Below are 21,031 nucleotides of genomic sequence, written 5' to 3' on the forward strand. Positions count from 1 at the left end.
CAATAATTATTTCAAGGCACTTTATATTGTCGGTTGGAGTGAACCCCCTAACAGTCAGAGGACCCCCTGTGCGCAACCACTTGGTAATAGTGGTAAGAAAAACTACAAATAAAAAAACTAACTACAAGGTTTTTAAGCCTAATCTTAAAAGTAGAGAGAATGTCTGTGTTACAAATCCAAATTGGGAGCTGTACCAAAACAGAGCGCTCACAAAGCTGAAGGCTCTGCTTCCCATTTTGCTTTTAAATGTCCTGGCAACCGAGCCTGCAGTCTGACAGTGAAGTGATCTATTGGGGTGACACAAGACTATGAGGTCTTTAACATGACGATGCTTAAAGAAATTGTAAATATATACTAAAATATACAATAGAAATATACAATAAAAACCATAAAGAACCACAAACACATAGGTTACCAAGCAGTCACCATGAATTCCGCTAACTGATAGCTAGCCAACAACAAAAAAAAGCTAGTTGTTTCAGTTTATAGTTAGGTTTAAGCTATCCGTGTATAAAGAGGAAAAAATGTCTGATAAGTTAATAATGCTGAGGAGAAAGAAAAAAAATGGTAACATTAGTTGATACTAAAGGAAAAAAAAACATACAAAGATTATTAGACAAAAGGGTGGATGGTTAAAAACTGACAGCCTGCTACAGAAACAATTAATGTATAGCATTTAGCTATAAGTTAAATGCTGATTTAAAAGGAAAACTAAAAAGAAACAGAAGCCATAGTTTTAGCTTTTCTCTTATATTTTTGATTGAGTGATCCCAAACTTTGCTTGACACTGTTGCAGTATGTAACAGAGGCTGCAGCTTACATTTCCCACCAGGCTGAAGTGTACTGTATACCCCACCTATACCCCCTCCTCCACCCGCAGTCCTCTGCCCGCTCACCTGTCTGAGTGCGCCTCCTCTGCAGCCAATCAGCAGCTGCAGAGTAGCAGGGCGCGGCTCTCGGCTGGAAGAAGGTGGGAGCGGCAGGGATTTCAGGGTAGATGAACAATGTCGCTGCACTTGAGAGCGCACACGATCCTACAGTAAGGCAAGGTACTGGGATTCTGCGATTACAGGGCTTTATTACAGGGCTACAGGGTTTCATTTGGGCGGCTTACAAAATGGTAAGTAACCTGTGCCCATAAATGGATGTACTGAGGTGGCTCTATCCGCTTATAGGCAATGAAATGTATCAAATTATTAGCTCAGTGTATCCACATTATTGTTTGTGTGTGTTGTTTGCTTCGTCTTTTGTTTTGTTTTTTAGTTGTTTTTTTGTTTTGTTTTTTACCTGAGATCTCTGTCAGCAGATTGTAGGTTATTTAGATTTGTATATTGTAGCTGTATAATTAGTTAATAGCAAGAACTTCCTCGTTCAGAGGTCAGGCATGGCCCAAACGTTTTTAAGATGTGGAAATTACAGGAGAAAAAATTGTGTGAGCCCTCTCCTCCTCATATTAGGATAACTAGACTTTGGGTAAAGCCTAGATCCAGTCAGGCAGGTTTGAATGCAAATCTGTGGTGCTTTAGCTTCTTTGGTATTTACACAGCATAGAAAATCATTTAAAAAGTGGGTTAAAAAGTGTCTGATTCAGCAAGTATTGTTCCACACATGGCTATTTTTACTCCACATGTTTTCATAGTCACCTTGTTGCAGGTAGAAGCAATGGTTTGTGCAGCTACACCCCAGGGCAAAGAGCTTTCATTAATTGCTGTTGCACAACACAACCACTATATTTACTGTGTTATTGCACTCAAAGGTGATTTAGAGGTGTTATGTCTCCCTAGTGATCTTTACACATTTCTAGTTGGGAAATGTAATTGCGGTTTGGCACAGCCACATGCAGAGGCAGGTATTACTGTTCACTGCTTCACTGTATGTTTGTGTTTCCCTGAAAAGCTACACATTAACCACTTTTTAGCTACAAGCTATGTGTTTGCAGGGCTAAAAATGACTAAACCAAAGTCACTGTTTTCTGCTCTTCCATCCGCTTTACCTTCAGATGCGCTTTCTGTTGCTGTTCAGTCGACAGGGGAAGCTGCGACTGCAGAAATGGTTCACGCCATTAACAGACCGGGAGAAAAAGAAGGTGATCCGGGACATGATGATGCTAGTGTTGGCTCGTCCGCCACGTTCCTGCAACTTTCTCCAATGGAGGGACCTCAAGATAGTTTACAAGAGGTGGCGGCACAACACACAGCTCTTTATTGCTTAATGGTTAACTTGCATGTTGCCTTTGCTCATACTTCAAAATTGCACACAGAGCGCACACACTTGTTATCAGCAGATAATGTCAAGATCTAGATAAACACACAGATCACAGATCACCTAGATTACAGGTGGGGAACACAGTCCAATAAGGAAAGATTTTTTCTATATGAAGCCTTTAATGCCACAGTTGTATTGATACTGTTAAAATCTACTTTGCTTGGTAAATGTTGAGAAATTCACAATAGATCCAGTAGTTATGGAAAAGAACGGACAAGAGCTGTTAAAACATCTACACATGCTGTATTTATTTGGAGGTTCTTCACCTTTCTTTTGTTTGGTATGATTTCTATGCTGGAAACATGCAACCAGTCACACTGATGTTGAAAGCACACCCTCTTTTTTCAGGTTGTTCTTAAATTACAACCTGAGGTAACTAATGACACATGTCACATTGCACGTCATTATTTATTTAACAAACACTAAGGCAAAATGCAGATTCTCTCTCTCTGTCACCTGTAGCAGCAATAATTTGAAATAATGGCTTTCTGTGTGACTTTATTAGTCTCACACATTGTTGAGGAGGATTTTGGCCCAATTGCCTGCTCTACCCCCTGAGCTACAACCACCCACTGCTTATCTGAATCATATAAGCGTATCTAAACTACCACAGGGTAAGAGGCGGGATACACCTTGGACGGGTCACTAATGTGTGCTAAACCCTACCCCTGTGCATTAGAGCCAGATATCGCCACTCCAGTCTCGTCTGTCAAAAGGACATTGTTCCACAAGTCGTGTGGTTTGTCCAGGCACAACTTTGCAAACCTAAGTTGTGCTGCCATGTTCTTTTTAGAGAGAAGAGGCTTTCTCCTAAAAAACCTTCTAAATAAAACATACTTGTTCTTTCTAGTATCTTTCTAATTGCATTGACCTGAACTTTGATATTTAAAGTTAAATGCCTGTAGAGTTTGAGATGTAGCTCTTGGGTTTTTTGCAGTTTCTGGCCTATCAAGACAGATGAATGGTTTGCAACTTTTGTGGTTTTTGTGCCACACTTCGATAATTTACTCCTTATGGAGAGTGTACTTTCTTTACTTAGAAAGGATGCTGTGATCATCGGCCGCAGTTCTGTTTCTGTGCTTACCTATGCACTTTTTTCTTCTCAAGTGTGCCAAGTTGCTCATTTCAACACTTAAAATGCTTCTGCTGTCTCTCTGATGGACTTGTTTGTTTTTGCTGTCCAGTGATGACATGTTTCACTTGCATCTTGAGAGATTATTTGACTGCATGTCATGGCTTTGCAGCCAAAGTTCCCAAATGCAAATTTATCTTGGAATCAACTCTTTTACCTTATTCACTGATGAAGAAACAACAAGGAAATAAACTAACACATGTCCATGAGACATTTTATCAGTCAGTTGTCCAGTTAACTTTAATTTCCTGATTTCATATTATACCCACATAGCAAGCAAATCTGGCCCGGATCTGGTATCAAGCCGGCACTGCTGGCTGACTTCTGGCATGATAAGACGTATGTCAACCAGATATGGGCCAGGTCTGGCAATGATGCCACTGTTTTTGCGATGGCATGCTATATCTGGCTCGATTGTGGTTTGGTTTATGTGGCCCAGGCTCATAGAAAACAGGTCTAGCCCGGATCTGGCATCAAGCTGGCACTTCTGACTGACTGGTGTCTTGGCAGAGCGTATGTCAACCAGATGTGGGCCAGGTCTGGCAATGATGGCACTATTTATGTTCCTATTTTCCTATTTTAATTAGAAGACCCAAATGCCATGTTGCAATACTATACTGCTATGGTAGCCAACGTTTCAAATGCAGGTTTGAAAGGTTTGAGCGTGTACACTTTATCCAAAACCTAGTGACGGTTTACTCATTGTTGCCAGTGGGTGGCTGTAGCTCAGGAGGTAGAGCAGGTCACCTACTGATCAGAAGTTTAGTGGTTTGATCCCTGGCTCCTACATGTCAAGTGTATGAATGTAGTTAAGGAGCACTCAGTTAAGAGAAAGTGTGTGATTGGGTGAATGTGGCATGTTGTATAGAGCACTTTGAGTAATCCGGGAGACTAGAAAAGTGCTATATAAGAATCAGTCCATTCACTGTCTGAACAGAGTTTTGTCATGTTACTTTTGCACTGTTTTGCATGTTCTGGCACATGTTGATATTACATGGCTTGATTAAGATACACATTAGGCTGACATCTGGGGCCAGAGCTGAAACTGTTCTGGGCCAGCACAGGACCACCAGTGTGTCTACAACTGGCCCGTGGCTGCACACCACTTACACATGGCCCACATACCGCAAAGAATGACGGCCCTCTGGTGGCCCAGACCTGGTTTGCCAGAGGTAATCCACACATGGGCCAGCACAGGACCACTAGTGTGTATGCAACTGGCCTTGTGCTGGACCATGTGTGGGCCACCTCTGGCAAACCAGGTCTGGGCCACCAGAGGGCCGTCATTCTTTGCGGTATGTGGGCCATGTGTAAGCACATTGTGTGGGCCAGATCCGGGCCATACCAATTTTGCTATGTGGGTACAGTTGTTGTACAAGAGCTAATCACCTATGGCCTCTTGTAGAGGCAACATGTATATATTGCACAATATTGCATTGCATTCTTGTTTTATGACAACATTGTAAAAATTATCACAATAAGCTTTTCGCTTCCTCCACTGCAGGTATGCCAGCCTGTACTTCTGTGCTGGTCTGGAGGACAAGGATAATGAGCTGCTTGCCCTTGAGGTGCTGCACAGATATGTTGAGTTGCTGGATAAATACTTTGGAAACGTAAGTAGAGTTGGATGCCATGGCCTACAACAATCCAGAGATTGTTAAGAGGCTCCTTTTTTAAACATCATCCATAGATACAGATATGTTGAATGGAAGTTGAGTGCACTTTATGTAGCTCTATCAACTTCAGTTCAGACCCCTTGATTAGGTTAAAGGAGCTTAGTCTAAAAATCAAGTACACAGAGTCACTGTGGGTGCCTTTTTAGGTGAGTGCAATGTGCTTTATTTCATGGTGAGAACAGTAAAATCCCTTTGCTCAAGCATGTCAGACTCCCTCTGGTGTCTGTAGCCTGTCGCTGCTTCAATACACTTTGAAGCACTCCTGATTTGACTAGACTTAGAAATCAGCTGCACCGTCTTATTTACAAAAACCAGCCAATGAGAACGAGTGGTTTGCTTTCTCCATGCAAAACACTGGGAGGTTAATTTGTTTGGGAAACAAACTGGCTTGACAACAATATATAAAAGTCTGTATATATGTATTTATATTTCTTTATATTTCTTTCTTTCATGTACTTGCAATTTCCTTCTAATATTTAATGAAATTTAATTGATGCTTTCATCCACTTAAGAACACTTAAAATAACTAAATAAGTATCATTTTTTTAAAATAAACTGATAGTTAATTGAACTTGAGTTTGTAGTTTGAGAGACATATGTTTACTTATCAGTAAAGAGTTGGTTTGTAAAACATGTATCAACATGATCCAAATGGTTAAAGTCACAACCGATGTTTATAACAGATTTTTTCAGGAGTGCATACAGATGAGAGAAAAATTATTACCCATCTATGAAATTTCAAGTTTTTATCAAATTGTTTTCGTAATATGTAAAATGTACATTCTATATTCCATAATAGTTATTGTGTACAACAGTACGTAATTCACAGAATTATTTATTTTTTGTTACACACCATAATGATTTAAGCTAATTGCGAATGATTCATTAACATTATTATTGTTTGACTTACTATTCAGTGAAGTGTTACCAGATGTATTCATTTCTCTGGTCTGATGCATGCTGTGTCGTTCTTTTTCAGGTGTGTGAGCTGGACATCATTTTCAACTTTGAGAAGGCTTACTTCATCCTGGACGAGTTCCTCATGGGAGGAGAGATCTTAGAAACCTCCAAACTGGCCGTGGGTGTGTCTTTGGAGGAGGCCGACACACTCCAAGAGGTATATTAAGCTTTTCTCAAACCTTCAGCTAGTGCAAGTTTTGCCCTGACTCTTTGAAAATTCATTCTTGTGGCTCTTATGTCACCACAGACGCTGGAAGAATACATGAGCAAACCTGCCTACTGAGCCAAGAGAGGACGGCGGATGGTTCACATTTGAAAGCATGAAGCGAGATGTTTATCGCTTGGCAATAATGACTCTTTCAGCGTAGTGCTGTGGCCATACAGAAACCACAAACCTGGTGATATTTCGACTCAGGTGTGAAGAATAGTAATTATGTTTGCATCTTTAAGTGCCTTTGAAGCCTCATATTTATTCATCTCAGGGTTTCGTGACAGGAGAAGTGACTGAAATGAGCCAATATCACCTTTTTCACTTAGTATTAGTTGTTTTGTGACTTTGTCATATGTTAAGACCGATGCTTTGTGTGGTGGTGAGCAAATGAAGAAACACTAGACAGTAAGGAAAAAAATAAAGTCAATGCTTTATTTACCTCAGTTATGTCACATATGACCACATTTAAGAAAGAATTACCAAAAAAACACAAGTGAATCTAAAGGATCCAACACTGGTTTTGATTGTGTGTGCGTTGAAATGTAAGGCTGGTGAGACACGTGTACTCATTAAGTGTTGTTTGAGCAACCAAGTCATCTGGAAAAAAACAAAAAGAAAAACATCAAGAGAATGACTGAACACTTATATTTCTGCTAATAAACAGGAAAGTTTGTAAACCTACAGAATAACTAAAGTTGACTGCATGTTTTATTCTTCAAAATACTTTACTTTTCTTCCTTCCACCAAAGCAATAGAGAATTATGTATATATATCTACAGCCTGATTTATATTCCCGGGGCAGTTTTGGCATCGCTTTCCTCAGTTTCTGGGTTCAGATAGCTCAGCAGTTTCATCATTGCCTCATTCTCTAAGCCTTGCATTTGAGCGTCACTGCCCCTCTCGTCACCCTCAGACAGTTCCTTTTCCTTTGGGCTATTATCTGAATCCATTTGATCAAAATATTCCTCCATGGCCTTTTCAAAAGAGCCCGTTGCGCTCTGACCAGCTTCCTCCCGCTTTTGACTCGCCTTGTTGTTCCTATACGCAGGTTTGGGATACTGTGCCAGCATCTGAGCAGCTAGATATGCTGCCAGTTCATCCTCATCCAAGGTGTCATCGTAGTCATCTTTGAAAGTGCTGGGAAGGCGCCTTTGCGTGGGAGTGGATTCCCCAAACACTCCCGCAGGCTGACTGTGAAGTCGTGACAGTGAGATTCTGTGCTGCTTCTGCTTCCTGATGGGATCCTCCGCAGCTCCCAGCCCCAGGATTTTGAGGATCTCTTCCGTCCTTAGCTCCTCTGGGGTCTTTTGCGGATAAGGCAGGCGTCTGTTGTAGAATTTTGCCTGAGGAATGGTGTTTATCTTCTTTGAGGATATCTGAGAGAGCGTAGTTTCTCCTCTGGCTAAACCATTGTTCTTTTGCGACTTGTCCTGATTCGTCAAGTCTCCCGTTTTCAGCATGTCCAACAGGTCTTCGGGTGGGATCTGGTATTTTTGGGAGATCTGAATGAGTTGGTAGATGACCCGTGGATCTATGTTATCTCTGTACTGACTCTGAGCCACCCTCCTCTCCGCCCTCTCTCTTTCCTCTTCCTCCTCTAGCTCTCTTTTCTGCTCTTCCTCTTCCGTTTTCTCCAGCACCTTCAGGAGGTAGTAGTCCACCAGATTTCCCGCATCATCCAGATCTTTTGACCTTTTAACGGGGTAGCCTTCACCATCATCGTCGTCCTCCTCCTCTTGTTCATCCACATCAGCCCCTTCGTCATTGTCATCGATGTAATCGAGCCCTCTGTCAGCCTCATATTTGTTCCGCCTCTCCTCCTGCTCGTCTCCCTCTTCCCGTCCTTCTAGTGGACCCCAGTCTGTCAGATCCCCTCCTATATCGTCATACGCTGCATTCCTCACATTAAACAGATCTTCATCTTCATCTCCATCATCCTTCTCCATGTTGTCCTCCTCATCTAGGCGCTTATGTGTGGTCTTTGGGCTGGTCAGCTTGTCAAGTTCATCAAAAACAGACTGCAGCGTGGCTAGGTTCTGAGGTGTGTACTTCTCCTCCACATTCTCATTGGTACGTTTGTATGGGCTGTCATGCTCCAGCCCCTCCTCATCCTCTTCCTCATCCCCCTCACCTTCCTCCTCGTCCTCAAACATCAAGGGCAGCTTCTTGTGAGGCGTGATGCCCTGTTGTTTCTGCTGCATGTACACTCTGTGCTTCATGTCTGTCCTCTCTGCGCTGGGGTGAAGCAGAGCAGGCTTGGAGGCCTCCGTCTGCTGGAGCGTGCTGAGCACAGCCTGCAGGAGCTCTTCACTCTTATCCTCCCTTCCTTCCCCCTCCTCCTCCTCCTCCTCCTCCTCATCTTTGCTCTGTGTAGGGTTGGAAGCAAGCCTCAGCATGGCACGCAGCTTTTCAGCATCATCCATGTGGCCAGCATCGGCCCCTGGAGTGAGAGGAGAGTCCACATTGGTTCTTTGATGGAGGCTCTCAATGTACTCCAAGGCTTTCAGCATATCTGCGTTAGGGACCTGGTGGACATTCCTACTCTCTGATTCACTTCCACGAAGTCTATGCGCCCTCAGTGAAGCCCCATGAATGCTGGAGGAACTGAGGAAGAGAAGGATCAAGAGGAGGTTGGCAAAACAGACGAGGAAAGGTTTGCCTGTGGCAGAGGTCTCAGGGAATGACGGCATGGTGACGCCTGTAGAGGAAAGACAAAAGAAGCACATGTCAGCTCTGACCTTTACACGTTACGCTAACAGGTTCTCAGTGGTTACCGCTCTGGCATTTCTAAAATGCCTTCTGCTGTCATTGTCAATTTAAATGTCTGCTTTGATGATAACAGCGCAAACCACAATGACATCTTTGGAGACATTGAGTCCGTTTGTGTGTCTGTGACAGGCATGACTGGTGCTCTGATGGCAACCAGGTCAAACACCTTGGAATAAATGTGAAATGTCAGGGAAGAAACAATTAAATTACTGTTAGCCTTTTACATCCGCTCTGCTCTGCTGTAGTTAGAATCGGGGAGGGCGTGGGAGCCGTGGTGGGGCTCCCACTAAATATGATTGCTCTCCTAAATGTCATCTACCCCCACCCTTAGTAGGCTACATTTACTCAAGTACTTACAGATTTAAAGATTTCGGCCTCATTCATTCCTATTTCAGACTGTATTCTACTGAATTTGGGAAACAAATACTGCACTTCATACTCCATACCATTTTTTAAATTAACAAAAAATCCTGAAGACAGACAGAAGATTGAATAGTTTCTTTTATTTTATTAACCTGACATATTTTAAGTGTATGTTTATATATTTTTTACTAAGTAAAAATACGTAGTAGCCGTGACTCTGAGCGTAAATCGCTGTGCAGGTCAGACACGGTTTGTTTTCCCCTTGCTGATATTTGGAGATCACACTGGAATGTGCCGCCTGTTCGCCAGCAGCGGGAACAGCAGCGCCTTCCAGCTCCCGTCTAAAATCTCATTAGACGTCGAATTGCTGCTCTCCGTGAGTCACGGCCCTTGTTGTCAAGGTAACCCGGTAGGGCTGATGTTCCCATGGAATCTCTCCTTTAGCCCGAAAACCTCTGAACACCAATTATTTGCGTTTTTGGACCTTTTTATTTTTCAAACTTTTAAGTCCGCACAGGAATGTCAGCGTTCATTAAATCATACTTACTAATAAATACAATAAAACAGAATAATTTTTATTTCTTTCAGAAATAATAAGGACATAGAGAATAATAGAGAATAATAAGAACAGGAGAAAAGAGCAGAAGTGCTACGGCATCACAAGCACCATGTTTACGTCTCCTTCGGTTCTTCAAACCTAGATTTAACTTGCCCGAACTTCAGCAAATATTATGGTTAGACTAATGTTTACATATGCTGCACTAAAAGTTACTCTTACAAGCTACAGAGGGTCCGAAAATAACCTGGAGCGGCGCGAGAACAAAGGCACACTGCGACCAACACAACCTCAGCTCCTCAACATCTGTAGCGGCGCATCAGGTTGGCAAACAAACAGTTCATGTCAAAAAAGCGAAGCTCTTTTTAAATGACTGAAAAGCCCGCTCTCTGTTCGCGGCACGAGACATAGCGTTAAAGAGAAAGGCGCGTGCGTTAGACGGCATGATCACAAACAACAGATAGCTCACCTCTGGAGTTCAGTTTCTGCCGAGGGTCGGGAGTGAGCTGAGCATCTCTCTGCCTTGCGGTGTGAGTCTGGATTTCAGGACCGCGGAGAGCTCCTCGCACTATTAGAGGAACCACCTGACTCGTGCGTCAGAGAGCGAGGAGATACGCAACACACCCACGCGCACGAGCTTACTTACATTAAAAAAACGCGCAGGACGCGCACGCGGGTATTTCATTTGAGGCAGCCAAACAAAAGTGCTTCTGTCTTTGAATACGGACTGAAATTAGTTCGTGCAGCCATCATCACAGCTTATAATAGAGATGCATAAAGCCTCGTGTTTATAGGGCTGCCCAGGGACTCACAGAGCGCGACTCAGGTGGTGTTTGAAAATCAGTTTCCTCTGAGAAACCTTGCTGTTGTTGTTGTTCAGATGTGGTGGAGGAGGAAGACCAAGCTGTTTACACTAACTCACCTTCTGAGGGTCCATTCTCCGTTAAAATCCTAAATGAAAGGGACTGAATAAAATCAGAATTTATGAGCTACCGTGTGCGTGCGCTGATTATATAGTGCGCTTATAGTGTGTTTACCAGCAGAAAGTGTTGAATGGCTGCTGTCATTGTGTCTCTGCTGCAGCACAGAGGGACGGAGACAGTTAAAAGTCCACCGATGACTCACATACGGACTCCGCCAAAGCCAGAGACGGGCGGGGTGACAGAGGGACTGCGGAGGTGTGTGTGTGTGTGTGTGTGTGTGTGTGTGTGTGTGTGTGTGTGTGTGTGTGTGTGTGTGTGTGAGAGAGAGAGAGAGCGAGAGAGAGAATGCCGTCAACCAGCGTCCACTATGATCTCTATTTATTTTTGGCTGCCTGTCAAATCTTGTCTATTATAAATCTGTGTGTGCGTGTGTGTGTGTGTGTGTGTGTGTGTGTGTGCAGTGCTTGCAGTTTCATTCATAAATCCACTGCTTTGCTGCGTTTTATTTCAGTTCTGGCTATCCTCCATTGACCTGGCTGTCTGACATTCAGTGGAGCTTTTCTTGTTTTTTCGCTTTGTCACAGCTGCAGTAAAACGGTTCTCTGGGTCTTTCAGCATCCTCACATTTGTAGTCCTTCCTCACAATGACTCACAAAGCCTCACACAATGTAAACAACTTAATATGAATTAAAAAACCCACTTCTTTTTTATTTTGTAAAACATTTGTCAGTACTTCCATTTTCAAGCTTTTCAAAACAATTATGCAATCTGCTTTAAAACCCTTTTGTGTTTAAAATGTGTATGTACATGGGGTGGGACCTGATGAGTCATAGACGAGCATCTTTTCCCATTCATTAAGGAACTTTAGAGGCTCACTGTTGTCACATTCACAACTTCTAGAAGACACTGTCAGGACCAAGGGAGTAAAAGAGAACCAGGACAAAAGAGCTAATTTTTATCTCATGCCTCCTTCAGCCTAATTACACCCTCCCTCATGGATAACACACACACACGCACCCATCCACACACTGTGCCACTTTTGTACTGATAAAGCCTGAGCTGTCTGACTAATTGCTTGTGGTTGTGTCCGTGGAAGGATTACTGGTAAACAGAAACCAATTACAGCTCAGTTCCGCTCCCATTTCCACCGCCTGTCCACTGAAAAAGACAAAGTGCTTTCTCAGGTCAGATGACAAGTTTCTCATTGGCAATTAGAATTTCCTTTTTTTCATACAGCTGTGTTATGTCACACTTTTTCAAAATGGTAATTTATTTATTTCGTTTGTAACGTGGTGGATATGAAACTTTTTCCAGCACAGGATTGACTTTGCCACACTGACTTCTACCTCAGGTTGCGGTCTCATTACACATTATGTAAAATAATTGGGCTGAGTCTTTGTTCCAGCCATCTCTCACAAGGGTGATGAAGTTTATTCTGGCGAACAGAAACTTAAGTGAAGAGGAAGTTTAGAAGGTTCTTTTTTACTTTAGTTTGAATAAAGATGGAAAATATTTACCACCATCTATGACGCACTGAAGCATTTTTTAAAAGTAGGCCCATATTAATACATTATCACTTCTACTTCTTATTTTTAACTCTTTGATTCTTGTGACTTTACATAACAGTTCAAAGTGATATTTATTTTTCTTATACTTGACCTTGATGCAGCACTTCACTTCATTCACTGTCTGAAACAAGCAGCAAGTTGTATCAATTATTTTATTTTTTGTTTATTTCTGTAGAGACAACTGTGCTGATTGTAACTAACCAAAAGGATCTTGAGCTGGACATGTTAAGATTATTGCTGGGAGTCACCAGAATGAAAAGGATTAGAAATGAGTACATAAAAGAAATACAAAGGACAGCTCAGGTTAAGTAGGTTGGAGACAAAGTTAGAGAGGGAATGCTGAGATGGTTTGGACATGTGCAGAGGAGGGACATATCAGACAAAGGTTATTAAAGATGGAGCGCCAGGCAGGAGGAAAAAAGGAGGATCACAGAAGAGGTTAATGGATGTAGTGAAGGAGGACATTCAGAGGGGTGGTGTGACAGAGGAAGATGCCGGTAAGGATGAGATGGAGGCAGATGGTCCACTGTGGTGACCCCCTAAAGGGAGCAGCTCAAAGTAGAAGAAGAACAGACAAGCATGTACCATGCAACATACCACAGCATTCATAGCCTAAGCTAGTTAGGTTTTTCTAACTAAAAAAAAAGCCAAAAACAAACCACTTTTCCACAAATGCTGAGTGCACAACATGATTACAACTATTACTGCTGCTTTGGGGCAGTAGGTATTTATAGGTATATATAAGGTATTTAAAAAATCTTAAGCTCTCACAAATGTGAAATCCTAAACATTAAAAGCGCATCAAGACATTCAGCTAGATTTTTTCAAATGTAACTGAGAGTTTTTAACATTCAGCTAAGCTACTGAGACAATCTGAGCCGTACTATCTTCAAGATTTATATTTTTGGCTGACTCATCATTGTACCTTTGCAAATCAAGTGATTTAATAGTTCAGAAGATTAGAAAGAAATCTTGAATGGATGGAAATTACTAGGCCTTCACTGGACTGGTTAAAATGATTTCTTGTTTATTTGAGCTATTTATTCCTTTAACTTAATGAATGCAGTATATAGCCTAATATATTACATTACACAAGGAAACTACAGAATAACTAAAATGTGTAAACTGGACAGTAAAACAACTGGTGATGCCATCAGGCTTATGGTGGAGTGTAAAAATAAGCAATTAAAACCAAAATAGAAAAATAAAAAGCTTTAAATTAGATTTCACAGAAAGTGGGCAAAACAAAGAACCTCTGTCTGTCAGACTCTTAAATGTTGCTAAATCCTGATTGGTGTACATGAGTAAGTTACATCACCTTTTGTAAGCTGAGCCCACCCACTTCAAATAGTACAGCAGGACTTAAACCTCTTCTAGAAATGAACCTAAACTGTTCTAAATGTGGCAAAAATGTTGCATTTAAAGGCTTCTGCTGCTCATGTAAACCAAATGTCTGAGAAAATGTGTTAATATAGTAGCTGTGGTGTTTGTGTGTGTGCCTTATAATGTTTGAGGGCACCTCTCTTCTTTTGTGCCTTTCCTTTCTGTGCGTTTGTCTCCTGGCGACTGACCGGCTGCTCTCCATTCATTACTACTGAGGCCAGCAGCCGATAATTCAGCTCCGTAACTCAGGTTGTCAGAAGCTTGGCAGGCACAATGTAGAGAGAGCGAGCGAGAGAGGCAGAGGGAGTGGTTGTGAATGGGACTTTGACGTCAGCCTCCCCTCTCTCCGGTCGATTATGTGTGTATCTGTGTGTGTCTCTGTGTGTGAATAGGTGAGACGCATCAGTTTTTTGGTCTTTATTGAAATGCATGATGTGGCACCAGACTGTGTTCAGAGTCTCTCCAAGGCATTTTACAACACACCGGGGCAGACATACAAAATGTCCCTCACCACGTGTGTCACCTTTCTCTGAAATGATGGAAACAATGAAGTCATTGGGTTCCTGAAACAGAACGTTTACAGCCAGCACATCTGCCTGGGAGGGTTACAGGAGATTGAATGTGAGCTGCTAAAAAGGGATCAAAGGATGAAAACCCAAACCCTGACATTTTATGAAATGATCTTTTGTTTTGTGGAACAACCATTAAAAGACCCCGAGGTGCTAATTTTGAAGTGCTTCACCTAAAAGCAGCATTTACGTAACAGTCCTCAAATCCATTTTTGTGTTGTGTTTGAAAAGGAGAGCCCAGCTGCCGGTAGGAAAAAAAGGTGCTTTATGCATCTATAGGCCCATGACTCACTTGTTTACTGATGCTTTGTGCAGACAGTACATCAGAAACAATCAAAGCACTTTGGCCATTCATGAAAATCTAAATGTAATTGGTAGCATCACATGACTGACACATATACGACTTAAAAAAGGAAGCAAATGATACACAATGCAGAAGAGACATTCAGAGGCACAACTAAGAAGTTTACACAGATATTAACACCAATTGAGGCTTCATCAGTGAAATTTCACATCCCACATTCATTAATTATTATCATCTTACATTTCTGTATTGCATTTCAGCCAGCAGGTTTATCGTATTTCAAGAAGTCAGCAAAACAAAACTCCCTGATTCTAAGATGTTATTTCACATGGATATCTTTAATTAACAGAATTTCATGTGTGTTCGAATCACATTAATCACTGTGACATTAGTGACTTCCAAACATGCACCTTAAATTGTCTTTGATGGGAAACATAAAACCGACAGAGAAATATAAAATGTTTTTGCTGAACCAGACTGAACAGCCTTCCCTTCATTATGCATAACTTTAAGTATAAATTTCACCCCGTCACATTTAGGAACAGTGAAATTAGACCAAAACTGTTTTTTTAAATCTCCATAGACTGTATAAAAAAGATGGCTATACCAACTATGACATCATCCTTTCGTTAGTGAGGTTGATCGTTTCCCTCCACTGCCACGCAGAGGTTATGGAAGTAAACGTGACAGGTGAGGATGCCGTTGGGTGACTTGTCAGTTTGGCTCTGATGGCAACAACAATTTACAAAATGAGCATCATGTTTTTTCAGTAAGACCTGAAACAACTGGTTGTAGCCATAATCTCTCCAAGAGAATTTTTATTGAAGACATAGAAAAGGGAACATGATGCCTTTTCTTCGTAGTCTCTTAACTGGACATGTTGTTGTAACCAGTGGAGTTGTCCCCTAGTGGCGATAAAAAAGACTGCAGGTTAAAGGAACTCCAACACCGGTTTAACTTTTCAGCCTCATCATAAGCCATATCAGAGTTCATGCAGCAAGAAAAAAAGGAACATTTTAGACTTGACTTAAATAGACAAATAATCAGAATAAAAATCTTTTCACTATTTTCTGTGTATTTTACCTGCAGCAGCAATCTTTATTTTGCTGCAGTTGCTCCAGGTAACAGGAGCTAACTGGCTAAATTTGGTAGTATTCTTTGAATTCGCTCGCTTGAGAGAGGCTGTGACTAGCTGAGTGGGTTCATGGTGACACATCTGAGCATTTGATTTTAGCTTGAATAATTCCCCAAACAGTTCCTATTATTTGCAATTATTTGTTAATATGTTTCTTTGCTGTAACATATGTTATTTATTTATGATTTATTATTGTGCCTGTTTCCAGTTGTTATTATTCCATCGTACTGCACGCTGAGATGACTTTCTGTGAATTAAACTTCTCGTGGTTTCTATAAGACAATCTTCTCGTTCCTTCTCCACCCCCTCACTTGTGTCTATTCTTGGCCACTTTTAATCAGTCTTGTCACAACACATCACACAGCAGCACCACTTTACCACAGTAATAGTACATTGGTGCATGATCTTTTTTCTTTTGTATTAAGCATATCTCTTTCTTCTCTTGCTTTTCCTGCCCAAGGCAACTGCTGAGACACAGACAGAGAGACAATGAAATTTATTTTAAAAAAACAAAACAGATTAGGAGTAGTTGTCTGAGGGGATTATGGACTGGATACACTGGATTAGTCTGGTGCATCTTGAAGCATTATTCTCAAATTATTGCTGCAAAGTTAAACTTTTAGGTTCACTGAGTTTTCACTGAGGACGTTGCTTCTGAAATACAGTGCAGAGTCATGCTGCCTTTTCACAGGGCTTTGATGATGCTGCTTTTGAATGAGGCTTCTGCCTCATCCCTTCATCTTAAAGCCACAGAGCAGATTTTGTGTTGTGGATGCACGAGGGAATATTTACTGTTTATCTCCTCTTGAAAGACAAAAATAAACCTGCCCCTCCCTCCTCTTTGCCCTGCTGGTATATCTGTGAGACAATCTTTGTGCTGTGACACATCCGAAAACAGTGGGGATACTTGTAAAGGAGCAGGGGGCTAAATGTGAGGTTTCTCAAATAAATTGTAATGCATTACTATGGAAAATTTATAGAGAAGCAAAAGAGGGAGGAAGAGCAGAGAGGCTGAGCTTTGACTCCTGACTGTATCTGTAGGGATAAAGTTAAGCTCTTGTCTGAGCTCCCAGGCTTCATGATCTGCTTGCAGGGAGTGCACCCTCTGCTCCAGGGTCGCAGCAGATACTGGTTAGACAGGCAGGTATCACAAAAGCATCACTGAATGTAGGCACACATGCAAATAAAGATGGGCATTCATCCAGAAGCACATGAAAAACCATATTAGGCTAACACAGGCTGACACTGACAGAATCCTGCTTTAGAGAGCTAAAACAAAAATAACATGCATGCAAACGTTACATTATCAGCAGGGGGAGATTAAACTTTTAAAGCCAAGAAGTTGGTAGTGAGCAAAAGATGTATTGTCAAGGTCTTTGCTGGCAGACCATGTTGAGTGGAAAGTAGTGGACCCAAATGCAGATGAGCGAAAGGTGAAAACGAAACAGAATTATAAGCAAAGGGGTGCCTTTTACTGAGGCTGAAAAACAAAACATGAATGAAACGTGAAAAATGAGAAAGCAATCACAAAAACCTAAACTGGGAAAACAAAATACACGGAAACACTACTAAAACCACAAATACCTGAGACATGAGAGATTAGCAGTGGATGATAAGCAGACGAAAAAGCAACAAAAAGAGGAAGACTCAGGGCTTAAATACACAGAGGGATAACGAGGTAATAAGACACAGGAGGAGACCACAGCTGGGAACAATCACAACCAATGGGACCAGGGGAAGCAAAACTAAAAACACTGAACACAGGACACGAGACTATCAAAGTGTTAATAATGTCTGTTTAAATTCTTTCCCATGTTTATTTTCATATTGGCTAGAAATAAAATATCTCCATCTGCTGCAACTTACTGCAACTTCTACATGCATGTACATTTCACACATTTGAGAGGCGAAGCGTGAAATGGACACAGTGGACCGACCTTTTTATTACACCCTTTGCCATGGTTTCGGGTTGCTGGTCACTATAAATCTAGCTAACCACTTGCGTAATATGAACTAGCATGACATTTGGATGAGTCCATAGTTTGAGGAGATGGAGCTAGCTTTCAGGTCTGAAAAGTAAAACCCATCCTGAAGGGTTTTTAATCTGCATTCTTCACAGTAGTCAGCAGGGGCGACTCTTCTGGTTCCTAAAAGAAGTCAAGCAGTTTAGAAGCCTATTAGAAAATAACTCTTCAGTTTCTCTGTGTGTGACATCAGTAAACACTTTGCCAAAGAGTTTATGAGCTCATTCACTAGTTTCAAGCCTAAAGCCTGAAAATACACATCAAGTGTATTTTGTGAATGATTACTCCCATTAGGTTCCAGGAAGGAGGATAAACCTGGATGTGGCGGCCTAAGCTTGTAATGTTCGGTTTCAAAGCTCATGGCTCAAGGCTTCAAAACCTGTTGGTGACGTAATGCTGGCCATCTTCATTTTTTCTATAAAAGATGCAGCTTAGCAGAAGGTTTGCAGGAGGATAACTTGTAAGGATTTTAAGGTCCTTTTAATAAGTCAAGAAATGTATTGAGTTAGTTATTGTCAGATTTGATTGATGATTCCATTCATGAATATTTAACCATTAAATTTAAAGTTATTGCTTACAACACATTAAATGGAAGAGAGTCTCCAGAATAACTGCCCACATAGATTTTAGTCTTTAATCCTGTGTTTCACTGAATCTGGGGACATTCTGAAAGAAAAAAAGAAACTCTTCTTGTCAATTAATCAGATCCAAATATAGAACCTTTTTATTTGTCCTCATATTTGGATTAATTATTCTGAATTTTTCATCCCACTTGTTATAGACAGCTACTAATGGTATCAATATGCCATTCATGCCAACTGACCAAACAGCCCCTGATGATGTCGTGCTCCAGAGCAGCAGGATGACTCTCAGGTGAATGATGAAAGCTGTGCTTACCATGGTTATTACTTAAAGCTGGAAACACAACACAGGAAGCACCACTTCTAAACCAACTAACATAAATCCCACACAGAAATACATGTTTCATGAGTCTTTGCGTTAGATTCATGACATTCATAAATACAGTAATGCTGCTATAAAGAAAAGTTTATTTGTAATCCTTGAAGATTCAGTGCCATGAGTACAAGTAAAGACACTACAATATAGGAGGAGCTATTTTGACTTGTAGACCCGTTTAAAATCAAACACACTGGCATAGCAGCAACGCTGGCCGAGGTCATAGATGTTAAACGTGGTCAAAACAAATACTCAAACACAGGACACAGACTTTAATTTAAAAAATTAAACAAACGGTGAACTTAAATTTTAAAAAAGACAGAAAATGAAAAGAAAAAACATGAAAACATGATGACAAAAGGTAGCAGCAAAAACACAAGGTGAAAAAAAATTATAATGGAAAACATTAAAAAATTTCCAAGAATGCACGAGGCAGTGAAGACGCAATAATATGCAATAAATACACTAAAGTGACTGAACACAAGGGAAACTAATGAGGGCAGAAAGAGGAAAAAAATCAAAAGAAGCAATGCAAAGAGAGTAGCATACGACCGGAAGACACCACAACACATGGAGGGACATGCGAGGGGCGCACATGAGGTGATGCAAAAAACTCACAAAACAGTAAAACTAACAGTCAGTGGGCATGACAGTAGAAAAAAAATGCTGCAGTCATATGCTGAATTGTGCTTCTATTTCAGCTGAACACTGGGGTTTCAGCCCTCCTCAGGACGTGTTGCACTTCTTAACCCGCAGCGTTTACAACCTCCCCTTTTCATCCCTTTTTGAAAATTTGTCTCAGATGCTGTGTCGTTTGCTTCCTCTTATTGATTCTCTCGATCCCAAAGCTCCCACAGCACAGATCTACTGAATCTTTTATTATGAGCGTTTTCTTTTCACAGGTCTCTTCTGTCTGCTGTACAGATGACTTAGCATACCACAGTCATAGATGGAATGAACTGTATTGGCTTGTTATGCTCCTCATTACATGTAGCTCAGATATAAACAGGGGATCGGCTGTTTTTTTGCTCTGCTTGGATCTTGTGTGTTTTGCACCTACAGTGCTAATAAATAATTAAACCACCTGCCATAACATTTTTTTTTAAATCTGTCAAAAACTTGATTAAAACTAAATGACTGAATTCACTGAACTTAAAGCAGAAGTCAGAAATCAATCAAGCATTCAACCAGTAAAAGTTTTTTTTCTGTTGAGATATTAAAGTAAATACAAAATAATACTGTGGTTAATTTTTTTTCTACTTTTACAATAATTATTCTTACTATAATTTTATTTCTGCATTAAAAATATCTTTTTGATTAAAGAGCTTGTGCATACTTACATACCTCTACAGAAACCTAAAAAATGACTTAGAGCATGTATGGCACAAACCTTACAGGCAGTCTAATAAATTTGTTAAGTGCTGCCTGTAGCCTTTACCTGTGCACTGCAGGACCATTAAAATACTTGGGCTGTGTAAAGGGTAGACTTAGAGTGTTCCCACTGATTGATGTGTTGTTGTTTTAACAAGGAACTTATACACTAGGGAAGGTCTGGAGAGAATAAACAAAGATTTGATGTACTGATTCAATAACACTGTCAATATTCGAGCAAGAAATTCTGGTCTTTATAATATTACAAGCTCCCCAGTAGGCTACCTACAAATTCTATTCTATTCCACCTGCGGCTACCGGTCTGCTGTCCAACCCTTTGGGGTGAAGCTTCCTGCATCTCACCTGGGCTTTGTCTACGTGCAATCAGCAGGATTGCTTAACCCAGAGCACCAGAGCAACCTGCCACTCCTCGCCAGTTTGTTATGTGCCTTCCGGCGAGGGTGTTGCTTCCGCAAATTGGACTCACCTGGAGTGAACTTTCATTCTTCTGCTCTGGAAATATCTGGCTGCCTTCCCTGCCTGGTTACCTGCCACTGCACCCTGGATTCTCTGGCTGTTGAACTGTGTTTGGATACTTCCACAAACAAACTCACTAGCAAACTCTGTGTCTGCATTTGAGTCCACTCCTTGGGCAAAATGCTGGATTTATGACAGCTCCAGTTTAGCTATATGACCATCATTGTCTTTATTTTCTGGAGACAGATGAGACACTAATTAGTGCTAAATTACAAACTAAAGAAATATTTGCATTGCACTCATCAAAACTGTTTTGATTAAAAAATGCTAAAGAGACAAATCCCACAAATACAGACCAAAGGTCCAGTTTTTAATTGGACCACATGAA

At 41.1% G+C, this 21,031-nt stretch overlaps 2 protein-coding genes and 1 long non-coding RNA gene across 5 annotated transcripts; 1 reads left to right on the forward strand and 2 right to left on the reverse strand.

Moving 5' to 3' along the window:
- Nucleotides 1–888: 888 nt before the first annotated feature.
- ap1s3a (adaptor related protein complex 1 subunit sigma 3a) lies at nucleotides 889–6,938 on the forward strand. The gene is made up of 5 exons (XM_003456953.5): nucleotides 889–1,120; nucleotides 2,000–2,178; nucleotides 4,902–5,010; nucleotides 6,053–6,190; nucleotides 6,281–6,938. The coding sequence occupies exons 1-5, from the start codon at nucleotides 998–1,000 to the stop codon at nucleotides 6,314–6,316; spliced, it is 585 nt and encodes a 194-aa protein (XP_003457001.1). The 5' UTR covers nucleotides 889–997; the 3' UTR covers nucleotides 6,317–6,938.
- On the reverse strand, nucleotides 6,663–10,549 carry scg2a (secretogranin II a). Its single transcript, XM_005461730.4, has 2 exons — nucleotides 10,402–10,549; nucleotides 6,663–8,942 (listed from the first exon to the last, which is right to left on the reverse strand). Exon 2 carries the CDS (start codon nucleotides 8,932–8,934, stop codon nucleotides 7,030–7,032), a length of 1,905 nt encoding a protein of 634 aa, XP_005461787.1. The 5' UTR covers nucleotides 8,935–8,942; nucleotides 10,402–10,549; the 3' UTR covers nucleotides 6,663–7,029.
- Nucleotides 10,550–14,858: 4,309 nt separating this feature from the next.
- LOC102081846 (uncharacterized) lies at nucleotides 14,859–17,455 on the reverse strand. 3 transcript variants are annotated; one of them, XR_003213777.1, is made up of 3 exons: nucleotides 17,399–17,455; nucleotides 15,763–16,278; nucleotides 14,859–15,584 (listed from the first exon to the last, which is right to left on the reverse strand). It is a non-coding gene; the product is annotated as an uncharacterized LOC102081846 (long non-coding RNA). The 3 variants fall into 3 exon arrangements; XR_002056386.1 differs by having other exon boundaries at nucleotides 14,859–16,278; XR_002056387.1 differs by having other exon boundaries at nucleotides 14,859–16,281; nucleotides 17,399–17,433.
- Between the last annotated feature and the right edge of the window lie 3,576 nt (nucleotides 17,456–21,031).

Source organism: Oreochromis niloticus, linkage group LG14 (assembly GCF_001858045.2).
Source record: "Oreochromis niloticus isolate F11D_XX linkage group LG14, O_niloticus_UMD_NMBU, whole genome shotgun sequence".
Lineage (NCBI taxonomy): Eukaryota > Metazoa > Chordata > Actinopteri > Cichliformes > Cichlidae > Oreochromis > Oreochromis niloticus.